The 22,047-nt window shown below is 36.5% G+C and overlaps 1 protein-coding gene across 1 annotated transcript; it reads left to right on the forward strand.

The window, feature by feature from the left end:
- Window positions 1-2,058: 2,058 nt before the first annotated feature.
- LOC122088995 (probable leucine-rich repeat receptor-like serine/threonine-protein kinase At3g14840) lies at window positions 2,059-21,444 on the forward strand. Its single transcript, XM_042658401.1, has 22 exons — window positions 2,059-2,103; window positions 4,155-4,281; window positions 4,523-4,700; window positions 4,831-4,885; window positions 9,138-9,244; window positions 9,357-9,425; window positions 9,520-9,591; window positions 9,679-9,750; window positions 9,884-9,955; window positions 10,044-10,115; window positions 10,213-10,284; window positions 10,395-10,466; window positions 10,565-10,636; window positions 14,182-14,253; window positions 14,370-14,435; window positions 14,583-14,648; window positions 14,762-14,797; window positions 14,920-14,963; window positions 19,072-19,445; window positions 19,521-19,719; window positions 20,637-20,783; window positions 21,425-21,444. Exons 1-22 carry the CDS (start codon window positions 2,059-2,061, stop codon window positions 21,442-21,444), a joined length of 2,109 nt encoding a protein of 702 aa, XP_042514335.1.
- Window positions 21,445-22,047: the final 603 nt, after the last annotated feature.

Genomic DNA, 22,047 nt, shown 5'->3' on the forward strand with positions numbered 1-22,047 from the left:
AGCTTGCAAGGAATTCTTGTGGTTTCTTAAGGTATCCTGGGGATGCGACAAGGTATGGATATTCCCAGGTTGGCAGAGAGGGGGTGAATCAATGTCACCAAAATTTCTCCTCAAAATTCTGACTAATTATTAACCTCATTGCTTGGCATGCCCTAATGCGCACTCAGTCTGGTTGGGCAATGCCCAGTGTACCAGTTTCTCAGACACATAGTTGTATGCGTGTTCACCATGCAACCTACAAAGTGGATTGGTCTACCAAACGTTGCACATCCTCTTTGCAATCAAGCACAACACATGGCATTCCAAATTCCCCAGATTATGGTCGCTATACACACAAAGTGTGCGTTATTCGGCAAGTACATCCACTGAGCAATACCTTATCCAACTTAACTGTGTTTTGATTGCTACAATAGCCAAGGTGTTACAACACTTGCTTCAGTCTGAATTACAACCTAGTTAATGGGTCAATCTATGATCAACGATAGAACAAGATCCATTTTGTATCATATCTGAGGGATTCTTTGGTTTGGACCAAAGAAGTATTACCACTCGATCATTATCAAAGTGACTGCAATCTTTTTTTGTCCGTGAGAATCCCGCTAGCACGCCCATTCTTGAAATGGCTTGCTCTTGCCATTGTAAATGTGTAGTTCCTTCTGATTCAGTTGCGACAATTCCAACTCCAATCCTATCAAGTTGCAATTTACATCAATTTAAATACATGATCCACTTTTTTACAATATAGAACTTTAGGTACAAGCTTCAATGAAACCTAGGTTATACAAAAGAAAACAATAAATGATTACCTTCCACTTGGTAATCTCAATTGTGAAGGCTCCGCACTTTGTCACTAGTCACAACTAATGTTGGAATTTTCAACTGACCTCCTTTGCTGGGAAACTTGAATTTTCAAGTGTGCTTCTTTAATGGACCTCCCTCCCACTGCAAAGGTATATAAGTATTCATAAGTATTCAATGGAGTTCAATACATTTCATTCCCTTTCAATAGAACCTTTAAGCAAGCCTTAATAGTTGTTGGATGCCTTCAATGAAAAACTAGATCTTGAGGGCTCCACAGGCTTCTTCTCTTTCCTAAGCCACGTTCTTATCTGTCTTGTGGTCACTTGGCAAGTGGAATGACCCCATTTGGACTTAGGATGCCAAAGTTACGGCCTTCTGAAGGTCTAGGGATATTTTGGATATTTCAGTGAAAGAAAGTTACTATTGAATGGTTGTGACAATTCGAAGCATCACAAGCCATCGGCTCAAACCATCACCGTTGGATCCATCTCCAAAAGGCAGGTGACACTCAGATCATTAGATTTGAGAATCTCAGCTGATAGAAACTCCCAAAGCTCTCGATCGATTACGGCCAAGGAAAGAGAATCTTTCTGATAGACTACCTGTACTTGCGCTTAACCAAATCAGTGACATCAATTGTATCCCTTGATTCTGAATCTTTGTCAATCTTTATGCCCGCCTTCGATCTTGAATTACCCTACCACGGTACCCTCCTGTGGATTATGCCATGCAACTTGCAACATGCATGCATCTTCATGGTACATGCATGCCATATCACTCATATATACATGTCCTGTATGACTTGTATGTCACACATACACCTCACTTGCCCTGTCATTAGACTCATTAATGCCATCTACTCTAGAGGATTAGTATACTATTAGATCACTTCAAAGCCCTCTGAAGCACTGCCATACCATCACGGAAACTGCCAACTCACTCATAAACACTACCATATACATCGCCTGAACTATTGCCAATATAATGACAACACACCATCTGCATCTCAAACACTCAAAACACTACCATATGTCCAACAGTGTATTTAATTTGATTTTAACCTGTGAGGGCGGTAGCAAAGCCCTACTAATTGGGAGGAGAAAGTGGATTTCAGGTCTGACCACTCATTTCTACCCGGGGTGGCAGAGCATCCATGAGAATCCATATCTGATACATTATGGCATCACATGACAATAGAGCTAGAAAATAAAGCCAAATTTATGTTATGGAGTTTATATTACGATTTCATATCAATATATGGCGGTTGATCACATATCGACTTTCTATGATGATATGTACACGGTATAGGAAAGAGAGAAAATAAAAATAAATAAGAAAAGAGATAAAATAAAGAAATTAAATGAATAAAAAATATATATATATATATATATGAGTAGCTTTATGGATAAGGCTACAACGTAACAGTTTACGTTAATTTTATTAGTTGAAAACCATTAACAAATCTTACAAACCATTAAACCTATTTAGGAAGCATGGCCTAGGTCCTCTTTTTCCATGTTTTTTAATCTTTCAATTGTTAAACCTGCAAATCGGATGAAGTCCCTGTATTGACGTATGTTTTTTTATTTTTCTAAAGACTTTAGCCTATAAAGTTGTTGTTGAGGAATCATCCTTCATGTATGTAAATAACTCTATCTTTATTTAATAGTATTTTTTTTTTAATCATTAAAATAAAAAAATCTTACAAACCATTCAATTGATCATAAACCTAGGTTTTGGAAAATATGAAATCTAAAAAAAAAATTAAAATTAAAATCCACTTGTGCCATTGTTCTCCTTCTAAAGTCCAAAATAAGGTAACTAAGGCTCCATTGGTTGTCGACAAAGAAGATGGAAGGAAAATGAAAACAATTCTAAAAAGCAAATAATAACTTTTGTAAACACGATTTGTGTAATTTCTTGTATAACCATTCTTTTCAAATATAATCTTTATTCTATTTCTTATTAAAATCAAATTAATAATTTAAGGCAAAATGGTCGCAATACTTGCAGAAAAATAGGAATGTGGAAAGTCCGGAGCCCGATGAATGTTCATGTAAGTGATATGATTGACACGTGTTAAATATGTTAATCCTGCCTATAGAGTTGTAAATAGTTACAACTTTATTTAATATTATTAATATTTAAATAAATAAATAATAAAAATCTCAATATCAGTGGACTTCCTTTGATTCCGCTTAGAAATCTCCACTCTCTCTCTCTCTCTCTCTCTCTCTCTCTCTCTCTCTCTCTCTCTCTCCTGACTTCTTCTTCAAGGCCGTTCCTTCTTTCTTCTTCATTTTTCAGCACTCTCCAGTTTTAGTTGAAGTTTTGTTTACCAATCTCACTGAAGATTTGGATCCATGGTAAATTCTCATAGGTTAATAATATCTACCCAATAAGTAATATAAAATCGTAGATATTCAAGAGCTTTGTTTACTTTATAAATTCAAGCTTTACTGTCCACATCTCGATTCCACTTAACTTGTTTACCATGTTTTGTCCTCTGCCATACGTGCAAGTTTTACTGTCCAAATCCCTTCCCTGATGATTAATATGTAAACATGATATTTAGATATGTGTGGCCAAGTCTCTCATATGAAAATAATTATGTTGATTTTTTTCTTATTCCAACCTATTTTGAGAGTAGAGAGAGAGAGAGAGAGAGAGAGAGAAGAGAGAGAGAGAGAGAGAGAATTGAGTTTTCCCAAAAAAATCGAAGAAGGAGTCCACTTATATTGGATCTTATTTATTTATTTATTTTTTTATATAAAAAAAATATTAGACAAGTTAAGTAACCACGTCTGTCATCTCCCCACCCTAAAAACTAGGAATTATTTACAATATAAAAAACTAATGGATGATTTAGATTAATCTAATATTGAATGGACGGTTAATATTAAAAGAAAGTGAAAATAAGATTGCAATATATACGTCATGCTACCACTAACCTTTAATTACAAAATATTATCAAATTTAATAATCACACCTAGAATGTTTTGTAGTTAAACTAATGTGTAACGTGTTATTTAATGATTATGAAAGATTTTCATTTTGGTTTTGATTTGATTTGGTTTGATTTCACTACCCTCCCCTTTATCTCCTTTCCAAGTTCAAAAGGAGCATATCGGTCGTTATTACTGTTTACACCCACTGCCATGAACTTGATACGTTGCATCTTGTGACTGATTTTTACAACATGGCTTTCCCAGTATAACGGTTTCTAGCGTTTGAACTGAGAGAGAGAGAGAGAGAGAGAGAGAGAGAGAGAGAGAGAGCAGTCAGTTTTAGTTAGGAGTTGGAAGTCTCACGGTTAAGAATTGTCAGTTTTCTTCATTTTCGATTTTGTGAAGAAGAGAAACGATCCAGATGAGAAGATGTTCTTCGGAAGGCGACAGAGATTATCTTACGTTCCTATTATTGTGTTTATTTTCTTAATTCCATTCGCATTGGGGTACAACCTTCTGCCCGACGATGAAGGTAGCGTTTCTATTCTATTTAATCGAATTTTTTTTTTTTTCTTTCTTCCCCCTTCCCACTGAATCTAATCAGGAATTTAAATGATTGAAGAGTATATCTGGGCTTTGAGGAATGAGGATGAAGATTAAATGATTAATGGGCTAATTATTTACTGTATTAGTTGTAGTTTTGGTTTGTGTCTCAAAGAAAACTAATTAATCTTAGTTTAATTGTTGCTTAATTTGCATTTTTTCTGTGGCAGTGAACGCTTTGAGGCAGGCAGCAGAGACGTTGGGGAAGACAAACTGGAACTTCAGTGCTGATCCATGTAGTGGTGAATCGGGATGGGTCACCCCTAATCCGGCCAAAGGATTTGAAAATGCTGTCACCTGCAACTGCTCGGACTCCTATAATGGCACCCTCTGCCATGTCATCAGCATGTATGTCAATCTCTCTCTCTCTCTCTCTCTCTCCCTAAATAAATAGTACGCCAAGGAGCGTTTGTAGGAGCACTCCTGAGTCCTGATTACTCTTTAGAGTGAAAAGGACATTTCTGACCTTCTTCAATAGGGAAGAAAATAAAGAAACACTCCTCAACAACGGTGAAGGAAAACTTTCGCCTCAGGTATAATGTTTACGGCAAAAGATTTGTGGGTCCACCAACCAGATAAAAGGAAATTGCAAAAGACAATATAAATAGAATAATTACTGTCCCATATAGTATGAAGTATTTAAATAATTTTTTTTTTGGTAAAATATCTAAATTATTTTTCAGTTTATAGAGACTAGTGATCCACCATCTTATCTACATATTTTGTATTATTATTATTATTTGAATGTTATTAAGTGGGTTCTACCCAAAAAAAAAATATATGTTATAAGTGGGCTTGGTCAACCATTTGTCTCATTCACATGCATCAGATATGATCATTCATGATAGAATGGGTACCCTAATATATTTGTTCTGTTGTGAGGCCTAAAACAAAATTCAATTTACTATCTATATATGTATCTATGTGTATTATGTCACTCACAATGTATATTATCTAGTCTCTGTGGTTGAAGGAATGACATGAATTAAGAGAGAGAGAGAGAGTGAGAGAGAGAGAGAGAGAATCTGTGTGTGACATAAAGAAATGGATAAAGTTTTTCTTAACCACCAGTGGTTGAATGATGAAACGATTTAGATGTGATCCCCATCTCTCCAGAGTCCACACCTCTCTCCCCCTATTCTTTGTGATCGTGAAAGTCATGATGAATGGATTATTGGTACAAAAGAAATCAAATGAGATATCAAGTCTAACTCGTTAATGATGGTTAAGCTGTGGTCTCCTTTGGTTTCAAGTCTCATCCCATTTTCGTTTTTAAATTCGGATGAATACAGAGTCTATTTACCTCTTACCAAAAATAAAAAAAAATAAAAAGAACAAAAAAACGAATACTGAGTCTGACCAAGTTAGGCCGAGATAGGTGGAATCGGGCTGATTCCAACCGAGTCCAACTTATTTCGGCACGATTCGTTTTTGGAATCGAATTGGAAATGATGAGGCGTTTGATCCTGTACCCGTTCCCTAATGGGAGACGGTTCACAAGCAGCCATCGGTTCGCTCTTACAGTCGCACATGGAACTATGCAGGCATGGGAAGAAGCTGAAAGTTTGTCCAATTCAATGGTGGACTCTGGAGTGTGGAATCCGGCCAAATATCACCACATTCAACATTTTTATGTATCCTCTTCGGATACATGATAGGACAGTTGAAGCATTTGCCGTGTTTGAATGTTGTTTCTTGCACTCTTTGATTCATGGCCTATGCAACTCTAACCAGTGAAAAGAAGCCAGTATGTGTCAACTAAAATGTTGGGAGTTAGGAGGAAGAATCTCACCAGATTGGTACATTGTCTATGCAAAGAAGGAAAAACCCAAAAAGCATACCAGATGCTAGATACTATGTTTCAAAAAGTCACAGAATCTAATACAATTACTTGCAGTGCATTGATTGATGGATACTGTTTACTTAGTCGAATGGGTGAATCCAGAAAAGTCTTTCTGATTAATCAATGGCTATTGCAAGAATAGGACAGATGAAGCTGTGCATCTGCTCAGGGAATGTCTTGGATGCAGTTGATGCCTAACACTATTACATTATTCTTATGGGAGTGCTGTGTGATGTGTGGGCTGAAATGGACAGGTTATGCAATGGACAGGTCTGACCTCTATACCTGCTATATATCAATGGACAGGTTATGCAAAATCAAGTGCATTGATGAAGCAATTAAACTGCTTCCTGAAGTATGATGCAGTGGGCTTGACCACAATATTGTAAATTTTAGCTATTTTTGGTTTGATGATTGTTTAAAGTCCATGAACTTGAAGATGCGAGGGAGCTTTTCTGTACCATGATTGACAGAGGGGTTGGATCCTGATGCTAGAATATTTATAACTGTATGATCAATAGCATCTGTTAAGTTGGTTTGCTAGATGAAGCTCAAGATTTGTTTATGCAAAAGAAAGCAAAGGATTATATTCAGATGATTTCAATTTTAATTTTAATTTATATGATTCAATGGTTACTCCCTAAGAATGAGATCCATTAGGTGATTTAGTATCTTAACAAAGGTGGTTGCAAGGGATTTTTCATCAGATTTAACGACCGCATATGTATTAATTTTCTTGAGGTATCTGAAGCGATGGAAGGCTTTAGGGTAACCAACGTGGGACCATGAAATTGTAAACTAAAGTTGCACATAGTAGAAATTCCATTCTGATGTTTGTGTTTCAAATGCCAAGGTGAGATTGCTTGCAGCTGTAAAGTTTCATTTAGTAGAAAGCTCGCATTGCCCTTTCAGCTAGTGCGAATTCATCTAGTGGTAAACCCTCTCATTCTGATGGATATGTTTCAAACAACATGTTGATTGCTTTCAGCTATAAATTAGAGTTTCCTTTGGTACAAAGATTGCCTTTTTAGCTAGTAGTAAACCTTTCCAGTGATACGGGTGGTCGTCTGTCGTTGTAAAGTAGTCCCTACGAAGCTTTCGGGAAGAGGGGTAGTCTTGTGCGTAAGCATAGCATTTCTGGTCGAACCCGCCCAACCCAACTAAGAAGAACCGAACTTGACAGACACATCTTTTCATTTTGAGGAAGGTATTCCGAGTAGTGGGTAGCTCGCTATTAGATCAAACACCAAGAAACACGAATAATAAAAAGACAATAGATCCGTACGACACAGAGATTTAACGAGGTTCACACACCAGGGTGGTGTACTACGTCCTCGGGCGAAGAAGAAGATGATTCACTATGCAAAAGAGAGATTACACCCTAGCAGCGACTAGAACCCTAGAATACAATGACTTTCTCAACAAGCAACAGTACATTATATATACTCCAAAAACGTGGGTCGACCCATCGAGTCGCAGTCGATCTGGTCGAACCATACCGCAGGGGCTACGCCCCCGTACCCCCATACGAGATCAGTGATGGGCTCCGGGCTTGGGCCTATCGGCCCAACCCCTCTGCTTCCATCACAGATTTCAGAAAAATTTCCATTCGGGTCGCCACCAAAATATGTCGGATCAGTCAATCTTCAAAACGGGTCAAGAATTCGAGACAAACTTAACACTCGCCATAGACTATCCACTCGATCTAAAACAGTGAGTGATAGGCCTACCATACAATCTGTTATAAAAATAGGCCGATCATTGTGGGTATAATGGTAGATGTCCGGGACCAAGCTATTATTATCTATTTTTCTACCTTCGTATTGAGTTTATCAATTGTTGCTCATCGAGACAGGTTTTTGTGAAAAACAAACTCACTCCGCTCGCCTCTGCTGATCTTGGTAGAAATATTGCCTTCTTAGCTAGTAGTAAACCTTTCCTGATGAAAATGAGATGTGCCTTTTGCTTCCAACGACCCTTAGGTTCCAGGGAAAATAAATGTTCTGAAAGGACTGTACAGTAAGGTTTACTCCACTCTAGCAAATGAGTACAGAATCAATTCTATAAGCTGGAGAATTAGGAAGTGGGAGATCACTTGCATTGGTCTAAACAAGAGAAGAAGATTGCGGAGTGCTGGAGAAGTCAATACCCAGAGATCATGTCTTTGTGGTGTTAACATGCAATGCAAATAGCATGTCCACCAGAAATTTCGGGAGAGAAACCTGTGCATCCTCCTGGAATAAACAATTAAATCAATATGAGAATAGGTGTAGCTAGTTGAGGTTCTCCATTAATGGTGGCCCGTCTACCACTTTGTTGGTGCTTCCAGCTTCAGTGAATTCTTTGTAGCTCACATCAGCCGAGTTCAACTATTTGTTTGCTCTTTTGTAAAAGTTATTGGTACTTTCAATTATTTGGTTTCTCTTTGTAAAGTTTTTGTTACCTACTGATTAACTCTAATGTGGATCTTTTGACGGTGGGGTTGTAATTACCCAAAGTGTTAGTTTCTAAGCCTTCTTCTATGAGAAGTTGAGCTACAGAGAAAGTTATAGTTGGGAACCCTAGTTCTTCTCAATATGATGTAGAGGGAGGCTATCAGGTTTGTAACCCTAGTTTGACTTATGAACATGATTGTTTTAGGACTGAGAGGCAGACTTTGGCACACAGTGGAAAAATATTATAATATAATATAGCAGGGGTTAACTGATCCTTCTGACGTTTCTGTATATGCTTGGAAAAGTGTCAATTATATAAAATTTATACATAAATTTTTATTAATTGATTATTAGGTAGAATGACTTATATGTTTATAATACATTCAGTAAAAGGCTTTCAGGTTTTCTCTGTAACTCTATACTGCCAAGAGATCCACAACGATGAAGACAGTGGTCAATGCAATGCATTGGGTTAGATTACTCATTGTGATCCCCCCCTACTCTTAGGGGTCTAAATGTCTCTTATATTCTCTTCCATGCAGAGTTCTCAAAGCTCAAAATCTTCCAGGAGTTCTCCCACCAGAGTTGGTCAGGCTTCCCTACCTTCAGCAAATGTAATGAACATACACTCTGCCCCCCCCCCCCCCCCCAATGTACCATTTCCTTAGTATTATGTACATTAATTCTGAATGTATCAACTGCAAATTCATTGACCTTTCTTTACAGTGATTTCTCCCGAAACTACCTTAGGGGTAGGATACCTCCAGAATGGGGCTCCTTGCAGTTGGTGAATATGTAAGTAAGCATCCCATTCTCTTACTATCATCTTCTTATGCTTTGCCAATGGAAAAACTGTCTTCCAGAAATTAATCCAAAGTTGTCCCTGCAGCTCCCTTATTGGAAACTGCTTATCAGGTCCGATTCCAAAAGAGATTTCAAATATCACGACTCTCAGAGAACTGTAAGCTCTCACTTAAGTATATGTTTATTGTACAAAAGTATATGGAATCGTTTGAGGGTTTTCATTTTAAGCAGTTGAAATATTCAGGACCCTTGACTATAATCAGCTTTCTGGAGATCTTCCTCCAGAGTTTGGGAATCTGGTCAACATAGAGAGAGTGTAAGCCTTTCCTTCTTTCTTTGTAACTTCTCTTGAATTGGTTTTCCTCTGGATTGCATGTTTTAAAAAAATTCAGTGCATTAAAACAGGATGATCTTTTGGTTCTCTTTCTGTTTTCTAATTGTTGTTCTAGTCTGATTTCATCGAATAATTTCACGGGGCAGTTGCCTGGGACACTTTCTAAGCTGGCCAACTTGAGGGACTTGTAAGTTTCAGATAAACTATCCAACTTTTGATGTCACCCTCTGTGATTGTTTCATTGTTAATCCTTCATTCCTGTTCACATAATGCAGTAGAATAAGTGACAACCACTTTAGTGGAAAAATACCGAGTTTCATAAAAAACTGGACCAAGCTCGAAAAGTTGTAAGAGTTCTCCCTTCCAAGTCATCCACGGCATTTTAGTGATAGATTTACAGAAAGTCATATCATTCTTATTTATGTCATGTGAATTTGGTGACAGGGTCATACAGGCAAGTGGCTTAGAAGGTCCCATTCCTTCTGAAATTTCTCTTTTGGAAAATATATCTGATATGTGAGTAGGTTTTTTTGTCTCATAAGTCTTTAGCTGTTCGTGTTAAGTGTCAAGCCATCTTCACATTAAGCAATTTCTAGTATTTACTCTTGGTGAAAGTTGGTGTCCAGGAGGATCAGTGACATAAATGGAAAAGAAGCAGTTGTCCCACCATTGAGTAATTTGACAAGCATTAAGACGCTGTGAGTTGGATGATTATCTATCTCTTTCAATTTATGGAAGTATGGTTATATGTTTTGTGGTTTAAAGTTACAAAAATTCTGATCTTTTTTCCTTTTAGGATATTAAGGAGTTGCAACCTTATTGGAGATATACCTTCATTTCTAGGGGAAATGAAAAAACTAAAAGAATTGTAAGTCTAAAATCTCTCACACCCGGTATTTTTGTTTCATTTCATGAGTAGGTCCTGTGTGTTAAAGTGTATTTTTGTTTCATTTCATGAGTAGGTCCTGTGTGTTAAAGTTTGAAGATCTTGGCTTAGTTGGCTAATTCTTTGAGTTAATATCAGGCACTTGGGAATTTCTGACTTCACCTACCATTTATTAACTTAAGGACTCAGTTTTTCCAAGGCCATGGTGAATGGGAATCCATTAACCGCAGCACTTCAGATGGGCATCCGGGGGTATCGAGAGGGTGTTTTGGGGAAATAGCTAAAACCCTGTTGGGGTTTGGATGGTGGATGAACCATCCTCTACGGGTGAAGGAAAACTTTCTCCTTAACTTAATGAGAGACCCTTTGTTCATTTATCATGCTCTGTAAAAATTGTTTCATCTTGCTCATTGCATTTTAAAAGATCAGGTAACTGTAGAAGCTCATTTATCTATTTCATTATATTCATTTGATTAAGTCGGTATCACTAGGAACTGAGATTAGGAAGTGACAAACAGTGGCAGCCTGTTGCACGTGTTTAAGAAGATCAGGTCCCATCTTTTATGTTCTTCTATTTTTTTTTAAATTCTAATGATGGTCTTCACTTTGTTTTGAGTTGAACATTTTGTACTCTTGATTTTTAAAACAGTGGAATGGTTACGTCTCCTTGTTTGGCTTACTTTTATACAGGCTTCCTTTCTTTATTAGTCAATACATGTGATTAGGACCCCTTAATACATCTGATAAAGTTGTAAAAAGTCACTTCACATGGATGGGTTGCTTGACTGGCAGAGAGTGGTAGCTTGTCCTAATGGTTAGTGTTACAAGAAGATTTTCTATGCAAGGTTTCAGTTTCTGATAGAAACAACTACAAAATTGATGGGATGAAGTTTGCCTCTTAAACAAACCTATGTCATTAATTCTTGGATGCTATGAAAAAAGAGGAGGGTAGAATGTTTGACTGTTGATAACTTTTCTCAAGAGCCTGAAGCCATTGATAACTTTGCTCAAGAACCTAAAGCCAATGAAGTAAGAAGGAAATTCGGACGAACACGACCACAATATCATTCTTACATTCATTTTTTATTGTATTCAGTTTTTTTTTTTAACCCAGCAAAAAAAAAAAAAAAAAAAAAAAAGGAAAGATATTGGAAATCTTGAAGGATGTGAAATTTAGATAAATCAGAGATGACAGAACCATCATTGCACTAGAACCCAAAATTTATCCATCATAGAGGGGGGGGGGGCAAAAAAAGAGCCCACAATTAGAGATCCATCTCTTATCTAACCTAAAGATGAATTGAAGAAGAAAAAGAATGAAACAAAATAGGAGGGAAAAGTATTTGCATAATGGCACTGGTATATTTGATCATAGAAGGTTGATGGATTTGCTGATAATATTGTTTTGGTGGATGAGACAAAAGCAAGGATTAATGTCAAGTTGGAGTTATGGAGATCGACCTTGGAATCAAAAGGTTTTAAGAAGACTAGAATGAAGACAAAGTATATGGTGTCTAGCCAACCCCATTTAGTTGGAATAAGGCTTTGTTATTGTTGTTGGTGGTGATGGTGGTGTAAGGCTAATGGACAATAATAGAAAGAGTGGTATCCACACCCAACAATTGGCAAAGCATCAAAGAAGGATCATATAATATGTAATATTTTAACCTAAAAATGTAAACAATTTGCTTTACCTGTTTTCCAAAAATTATCTAAGAATTCAATATTTAATTGGTGGAAGGCTTACATTGTTGGATGATTTAACTAGATGCATTCAAGATCAAGCTCCTTGGTGTATGCTTTTTGCAGATGATTTGTTTTGGTGGATGAGAAAAAAAAATAGGAATTAATGCCAAGTTGGAGTTATGGGATCAACCTTGGAATCAGAAGGTTTTAAGATAAGTAGAACAAAGATGGAGTATAAGTTGTGTAACTTTAGTTACACTAGGATAGATAATGAAATGGTGAAAATTGATGAGAGGGAGATTCTGTAAAATGATTATTTTAGGCATTTGGATTCAATTGTAAATAAATAAATTGATATAGAGGATGATGTTTTACAGAAAATTAAACTAAGATAGATGAAGTGGAGAGGTGCATCAGGAGTATTGCGTGACCAATGTATTCCATTAAAGCTCAAAGGAAAATCTAACAGGACAGTCATACTTTATGGTGCGGAATGTTGTCCAATTAAGAAATATCATATTGATGAACTTAGTGTAGCAGAGATAAGGATGTTGAGATAGATGAGTGGCAAAATTAAGAAGGATATAATAAGAAATGATCATATTAGAGCTGATTTGAGAGTTGCTCCGATATATGATAAGCTACGAGAACGTCTTTTGAGGTGGCATGGCCATTTTCAACGGAGGCCTTTGGATGCTTTAGTACAGAGGAGTTATTTGATTCAGATTGAAGGAACCAAAGAGCTACGGTAGATCTAAAATGATCTTAGGAGAAGTGGTGAGGAAAGATATGTATAACTTACCCCTTGTATCAAGTATGACCTCAAATAGAGCTGATTGGAGGGCCAGTATCCATGCAGCCAACTCCATTTAGTCAAGATAAGGTTAAGTAGTTGTTGTTGGATTGATTACATTATTGCAAAAATTCATTTGCTTACTCTAGGATAGAGAGTGAAAGAAGAAAAAGAGACACCTGCCTCTTACATTTTGAATGATTTCAAAAAAAGGAATATATTGTTATCACTTGTCACCATGTGTGGAGGCGAATGCGTCGTAACCATGACTCTCATTCTGCCACGTGGAAGAGTGATGTGACAAATCCTATTATTGTATATTTAGGGAATGGTCTGGGGTAGCCGCATGTCAAATTTTGGCCTCAAATTCAATCATTTCCCCTTCCATGTAATGGCATACCCTCCTATGTATATCCATGCACCCCCTTATAATCCTGTGCACCCTCATTTTAGTTTTTTTTTTTCTTTTAATGAAAATAAAAAGAGACCCATGGGCTGAAACTTGACATGTTAACAGGAACCCATGGGGTCTTCCTGGCCACGAAATTTCGGCCCCATCTGAGTTTTCAGGTGGAGAAATGATACATGTTTACAATAGTGATATGTCAATGTCACCAATTAGGTGACAAGAAGTTAACCCTTTTAAAATTCACTTTATTGTAGTAAATTGAGTAAGTGTACCTTGTAGTTTATATTTTCATGAAAAAATTATATAAAATAATTAATGATAATTACAATATATAATTTATGTCATGATTAATGAAAACGGAATAAGTAGGTGCCAATATCTGAATGACAGCTACAATACAAAATAGAACTAATTTATGACTATTGCTAATTTCTTTTCCAAGTTGATTGAATTCTTTGTCTCTTCTTCTCTTATGTTTTCTTTAAGTAATGCTTTATCAGTTGTGTAACTATGTTGCGCCAAAAGTGTGTACTGTGAATGTTTTATATATTTCCATTATAGGCAGAACTTGTGATGAAAATGTTCAGAAAGTAAAATGGTGTGAATTCTTATTATTTCTCTTCATTTGTCTCCCCACAGGGATCTGAGTTTTAACAAGCTTACAGGGGCTATTCCAAGCAGCTTTGAAAGCTTTTCAAAGTTAGATTTAATGTAAGAATCTAATTCGTAGCTAGATTTATCTTCTAAAAAGTATGTGGTGACCTTTTCAATGGTAGATAGTAGTGTCAACTGCTCAGTCTCAAAGAATCATTCTGTCTTTTGATTAGGTATCTCACTGGAAATTTATTAAGTGGTACTGTGCCTGATTGGATGCCAATGAAAGGGGAAAGCATGTAATTTTCTCTTCCCAGAGCTTAATTATGATGTTGTTTATGTGTAATCTGCAGTTGAAATTCAATAAATCCCACTATTGCAAGTAATTTATGACGTATTAAAGATTTTACTGAAGATAATGTGAAATTTGGATATTCAATTTATAGTGATCTTTCCTACAACAACTTTACATTGGGAAGCTCAGGAGTGCCTAGTTGTCAGCGGGGGCATGTGTAAGAGCACTAACCCAAAATAATGAGTTCTTTGTACTTACCTCCAGTTACACCTTTGTCTTCTGTATGAAATTAAATTTATTTATTTATTTATTTGAATTTATTGATTTTAGGAACTTGTTTGGGAATCCTTATTTTGGAAACGATTTGTAAGTTTCTGATTCTCTACATGAAATTTCAAATTAGTTTATTTGTTTGTTTCGTATCAAATGATTCTCCTTTAAGCTCACAATGCTGACTTTAGTTTGATTATTTTTTTCCTAATTCCGAGGGGTGGAATTGTCGCATGCCTGCAAGGATTTTATTGTCCACGAAGTAAGTTTGTGCCTTCCAGACATATCACAATTTCTCATAGTTGCTTGGCAAGCTTTTTTTTTTTGTGATTGCACGTTTCTCTAAAAATTTTCTTTTTGTACCAAAGTTATCCATAACTAGATGCAATGGTTAGGAATTTTTTTACTTATTTTTGAGGAAATTTCAAAATTTCATACAACTTTGCGGTTTGAAAGACATTAGATAGGAAATTAAATTATTCTCTGAAACATCAAGCACTTTTAAAGAAAACATGATTGCAATATAGGATAAAAATTTCAGCCAAAACCAGCCTATGTACAACTCTGAGAAGTTTGGGGGTACAAATACTCCCATACAGGGTTCATGTTAGATCAAACACCAAGAAACACGAATAATAAAGAGATAATAGATCCGTACGACACTGAGATTTAACGAGGTTCACACACCAGGGTGGTGTGCTACGTCCTCGGGCGAAGAAGAAGATGATTCACTATGCAGAAGAGAGATTACACCCTAGTAGTGGCGAGGAAAAACTCGCCCTGAAACCCTAGCTGCGTGAGAACCCTAGAATTCAATGATTTTCTCAACAAGCAACAGTACATTATATATACTCCAAAATCGTGAGTTGACCCATCAGGTCGCAGTCGATCCGATCGAACCATACCGCTGGAGCTACGCCCCCCCATACGAGATCAGTGATGGGCTCCGGGCTTGGGCCTATCGGCCCAACCCCTCTGCTTCCATCACAGATCTCAGAAAAATTCCCACTCAGATCGCCATCAAAATATGTCAGATCGGGTCAATCTTCAAAATGGGTCAAGAATTCGAGACAAACTTAACAGTTCACTACCATTCGAACAAGAAATTTAAAAATTTAATGAGTGCTTGGACATGGTATACAAAAGCTAAAGTGTTCTAAATAGAGAAAAATGCTATTTGCATGTGATTATGCTGGGATGCACCCACAGTTATCGCAGTGCTACAGTTAGGTCATCTGTTAATTGAGTGGGTTTTACCATATGGATGTCACTACAGTATAGTGTTCCAGCATGCACTCGTGGTGCTAGCACTCCTTTCTTAATAAAATCTTAATGCAACTTAATGGGAGTGAATTGGATTTCCCCTTAAAGCACTAATTGCAGTCCTAATTGAGGGGGAAGGGTATCCTGAGGGGAGATTAGGGTCCTTGTGGTGTATTCCTTTTGCAATTTTTTTGGTGCATTTGGAAGGAGAGGAACAGACACATTCTTGATGCCAAACAGGGATCAGCAGACGAATTGCTGTTAGAGCTATGTGGATGGCATCCAGCTGGTGTTCAATGCCCCACATGGCGACATTCAAGTCTGCGGGAGAACACTTTTGTATATGTGATAATTGCCTTGATGAATGGGGTACTGGGAGAATATGATCTTTTGAATGGGGTTATAGCATTGTATTTGTTGTAGAGGGTATTTAGTGGCTATGAGGCTTTTGTACAGAAACTCTCTATACAAGTTGCTATCTTTTGTTTTTTGTCAAATAAACTCAGTTCTCTTACTTCAAAAAATGATTGAATTAGAAAGATATTGTAAATTAATATATTTTTATTTTTCCATTAGAAATCTATTAATATTGTATAGTAATTAATTATTCATGTGAAATAAATATGGTGCTTAGCCATTACAAACTTTTATTGGATAATGGTGTCAAAGTATATTTGTAGTTACTATTTATTTAATTTTGATTGGAATTAATGGATCAGTAGTTGAGCCCAAGACATGAATCTGATATCTTTTTATTTACCATTCTTCTCTGTTGTTATTTTTCTGCTTCTGTAATAGGTATGTAGGTAGAGGGCTGTGTGTAGCCAAGCAGAGACAATTCTAGTTTTGCTGACCAGTCCTTATAAAGTAAGGCTGAAAATTATGGGGTCTCCTAACAATTGTGTACAATTTCTATCATAACTTCTTTTCCTCTATATTGGTGAGTCTTCATTAGTTCTTGTTGTAGGATTGTGACTTTGAGACACCAATTCTGGGTTCAAAAAAGAAAGGTAACAGTAATCAATTTACATTCAAATTTAGGGGAAATGATTCCTGTCAGGGAGTGTAGCCTCTGCTAGTGCTCCCATTATCTTTCTCTCTCCACTCCCCTTCTCTGTGATGCAGATTAATCATCAAAATAGGCTTGTTTTATTTGGAATAAGCCTAGGGTTGGGTTCCATACATGTTGGGCCTTTGATCCCATGTGTTTTGATCGTAATAGACCACTTTTATGGGTCTAAATGATGGCTCTAAGATTGAGTGCGGGATTAATAGTTAGTTTCATTTTTTCACTAGTGTCCTTTTTAGTTGGGGTTATTTAGTTTTTAATTTCATTACCTAATTATTTTCTAATTTCTTATTTCCTAGTTTCTATTCTTAATTTTAATAACTATAAATCTTTTGTTTAGTTAATTTCCTATTTCAGTTTTTGAAAACTAAAAGTAGTTTCTATTTCTTGTAATTCCCCCATCATTATTATAAATAAAGGAGAGCTCTCGTTAGTAGAACCATGATTTATAAATGAAAAAAAAGCTATGTTGTTGTTGCTCTTGTGAGTGTGCTTTGTGTGTGATCAAAGTGATGGACTGGTGTTTGATCCAGTGATTCTTTATGGCGTGAAGTCCAAGTGGTCTTTTCAATCTATTTTTCTCATCTCTTCTAACATATTCAAGTATTTTCTAGTTTTATTTTCAAGGTTCGGCTACTACTCAATAGATCAGGTATTTATATCACAACTTCTGCCCAGAATTTCTACCTAAAGATACAATCGGCCTCTACTGTTGTTGGAGTTCTAGCCACCTGATGGCTTCACTGTTTGGGTCGATTGTTCCCCTTGTTGAGAGAGTGGTTCAATCCAATTTCTAGGGTGATCAGACCTGGAATTTGACAGATACAAGAGATCTCCCTAATCTGGTCGATCCCTGTATCAACCCTATTCTGCCCAGAAATTCAATCAATTACTCTGATTGTTTGTGCATGATATTGGTCACTATTTAACCTTGTTTCAGTTCCAGATTTTAGTGATCTAAAGTCTCTGTTTTCCGGTTTCCTTCTAGTTGCAGAATTTCTGAAATATAGGGATCGATAGGGCTGACCCTTACTAATTGATCTGTCTGATTTGGATTCTGTTCTAGACTTATTTGGTGAATGTATGGTTGTTCTTTGGTTTAAAAGTTCCTACAGTTTGGGTCTAATTTGAGTTTTCAAATCTAGTCCTACATTACTCTGAAATGACCTCTTTGCCCCCTGGAATGATTCCTGTCCGGGGCGCTCATTGGCTTTGGCTTTGAAGCCTGCAATATACGAGTTCCCTGCTCAGTGTGGTGCTGATGTGCAGACCTAGACCATTCTAATAATGGGTGACTCTGGAATAGCCAAATTTACATTGCTATTGCTAATGCCAATCCCATGTATAAAAGCCTCATTTTTTTTTCTAGATTTTTTCAGGCTCCTGTTGTTTAAAGGTAAAATCCAAGTAAAAGGAAAATTTTCTGGCAAAGTCTATAAAAAATTAATATTTTACTTGAAGCTTTTTCTTTTATGTGGTTTTTACTCGGAATAAATGGAGTCTAAGTAAAAAAAAAAAAAGAGGCTTTAAAATATGGTTATTGAAATGACAGCCACATAGAAAAGGAGTGACCTGATGAACATACGAATATTTTTTGTCTGTAAAATGATCTGTGGTACATATCAGAAATTTTTTCAAAGTGCGCATTTGGTTACAAGTGATCCCAGCCTCAAATATATTATAGAATTGGGTTTTCTGAATCCTGGCTTTCAAAAACCTGTCAACCAGCCCAAATCCTAGCTTATCTCTTTTGGAAGTATCATTATTTAAGACTGTCTTGGTTCATCTCAATTCCTAGTGTAACTTCTATTTTGAAATTGTTGAAACTGTTGGTCATCCTACATTGGATTTTGGCACAGAAAAGTTGGTTTTGAATGTCCTGATTCATTTCTCTTACATAATATACTTATATGTCTATACAAAATCAAATATTAATTGGATTGTAAGCCAAACTGAATTATTTTTTCTCCTCCAGGCTATCTTTTATCAGTTCCCCTTAATCTTATCTAATGAGAGTTTCCCTTTGGCTTTATTCTAGAATGGTATTCCCTCTACATAAATTGTGGTGGCAGAGAAGTAACTATCAATGGAAGCGCATATGGAGCTGATCAAGACACTGCTAGTCCTTCAAAGTTTTTCCAAAGTGGATATAATTGGGCTTTTAGCAGCACTGGTTCCTTCTTAGATGATGACAAAAATATTGATGACTACATTGCTACAAATACATCCAGACTCTCGATGGATTCCAAATTGTACACAACAGCACGCCTTTCTCCTCTCTCTCTAACCTATTATGGATACTGTCTAGTAAATGGAAATTACACTGTGAACCTTCACTTTGCGGAGATCGTGTTTACGAATGACAAGGCATATAGCAGTCTTGGGAGGCGCATATTTGATGTCTATATTCAGGTAGTTGATCACAATATACAGTCATACCTTCCGTAGCTTACGAAGTGGGTATTACCGGTAATCTGTTTACTGCAGGGAAAATTGGCACTGAAGGACTTCAATATAATGGATGAAGCAGGTGGAGCTGGCAAGGAAGTCATTAAAACACTTTCTGCAATAGTTGTAGCAAGCGGAACATTAGAAATCCGCTTCTACTGGGCTGGAAGAGGGACAACTGGAATCCCTTCTAGAGGAACCTATGGTCCTCTTATATCAGCCATCTCTGTGGATCCTGGTCAGTATAGCACTGTTATAAAGCTTATCCTGCTAGGTGTTCTTTGTTTTTTGAGTATATGCCATTCTATGCCTGGGATGAAATAGTGCTATTAATATATAGTGATAATATGCTTGCCATTTTTTGTTGCAGAATTATTTTACTTAAATTGGATGAGTTTAGTCTGGCTTTTGTTTACTTATGCATAGTAGTTCTATGTGGCAAATAATCCTGCGTGGCTGTGTCAAATAAATGGGAAAGACTTTGCAGGAACAAGCAAATTTGACATCAGCTAAAGAGAAGTGCTTTATATGACAATACAAGTTGTATAATCTCTTGATATATACATTTATGTTGCCCTTATTTAACAATTTGAGCTTTTTAGGCTAGGCGGTAATGCATTTGGTGTTAGATTAGGGAGGTCGAATGTTCGATTCCTGGGAAGTGCAACAGGGTATCCCGACACTTTCTCCCCCTCGGTGCCATGTGATGAGTGATCCCGCATGCTCATGCGAAGGTTTTGTGTGCGCCTAGGGGGGGGGGAGGTTGATGTCACTTTAACATTTCGAGTTTTTAGGCCAAGCGGTAACGCACATACACAAAAACAAACATAACCTTATCCCAACTAAATGGGTCGACTACATGAATCCAACCTATAATCATAATGAATCAAAATTAAACTATTCAAAGATATTATTTTATTTTATTTTTTATGTCTGATTGAATTTGTGAATCACTCTAATCTCTTTCTTTCCTTCTTTTCTTGTTGCTTCCCCACCCACAAACACTTTGATTGGTTATTTCATGTCAGTCAACTAGAATTAATTTTTCCAATTCGTTTTCCGCTCCCCTCTCCAGTGATTTGTTATGCCTTTTCTATCATTTGTCATTATTTTAAGATTTGAGTTATTATTTATTTATGTATTTCCTTCATGCAGATTTTGTACCTGCTCCTGAAGATGGAAAGAAGATGCCTGCAACCGATGTTGTTGGCATTGTGGCTTCAGTTGTATGCCTTGTTTTATTGGTTCTAGCTATTCTTCATTACAAAGGATGTATGGGATGCACAACCAAAATGAGCGAAGGTGGGAACAAAACCAACTATAAAATCTTGGGAGTAAAATAAATAAATAAATAAATAAAGTAATCTTAGAAATAATAACGAAAAGGAAAAAGGTCCTGGTACTAGTGTACCACCATAGTAAAGGGGATCAAAATCTTCTGTTTTTCTCATTCCTGTTTTTCCTTGTTTTGCTACCTGCAGAACACGACACGTGGACAACTTTAAGATCAACGATCAAGGTTGGGTGAGGATTATTACATCCGGTGCGTTGGTCTTAAAGTTATCCACGTGTCGTGTTCTGCAGGTAGCAAAACAAGGAAAAACAGGGATGAGAAAAACAGAGGATTATTTTCCCAGTAAAAGATGTTTTCCGGCACCAACAGTATTTTATGCCAAGTGGAAACGATTATATGTTCATTCTAACCATTAAATAGATAGGTTATCCTCTAAAAATGCCACATGTCGATTTTAGTGGCCCATCTTATTTATATTTCTCATCATCTATAGGTTTATTCTTGTTTTTGATGGTCTAACTTCTTCAAATAAAACTAAACTTTTCAATGCATTATATTGACAGTGTCAAAGTCAGACTGCACTAAAGGTAACTGATAACTAGAGAATGTTGTGCACATGTCCACTTACTTTGAATGCTGAATGTGGCAGATAATGACAATCAGTGTTAGAATGGCTTCTTAAATTGTTGGTGTCAGAGACCCGCTCCTCTGGAAAAAATAAATCAAAGACTTTCTTCCAGTCTCTGATAGTTACAACCAGTGCTGAATGAACTTGTGGCACATGTCCACAAAATAATGAAGTGTTTTCATTGTTACTCTGTTATGTTCTGCTTTTGGTATATGTCCTTACCATAATAGAAGTTACCAGTCATGAGCATCGTTAGTAAATTCGAATTCGGGAATTATTCAGGTAGAGAATTATTCGAAATAATTCAATTGAATAATTTAGGGATTCGGTCAAAAAAGCGGTCAAAAAAGCTCATTGGGTTTTTTTTTTTTGGTTTTTTTTTTTAAATAATGTTTAAGTGGACCGAATAATTCGGTTTAATTCGGATTTGGTCCGAATTATTCGCGTTTTATATTCACATTTGAAAAAAGCACGAATTTTACCGAATTCTATTTTTAATTCGGATTCGGTCTGAATTTTTGATAAAATTCGGAAAAATTCGATTTGACCGAATAATTCGGGAATTGATAACACTGGTCATGAGGCAATTTACTTCCTTGTTATGGATTCCTTTAATCCAATGTAACTTGAACAGATTTGGGATG

Source organism: Macadamia integrifolia, chromosome 9, assembly GCF_013358625.1.
Source record: "Macadamia integrifolia cultivar HAES 741 chromosome 9, SCU_Mint_v3, whole genome shotgun sequence".
Taxonomy (NCBI): Eukaryota; Viridiplantae; Streptophyta; class Magnoliopsida; order Proteales; family Proteaceae; genus Macadamia; species Macadamia integrifolia.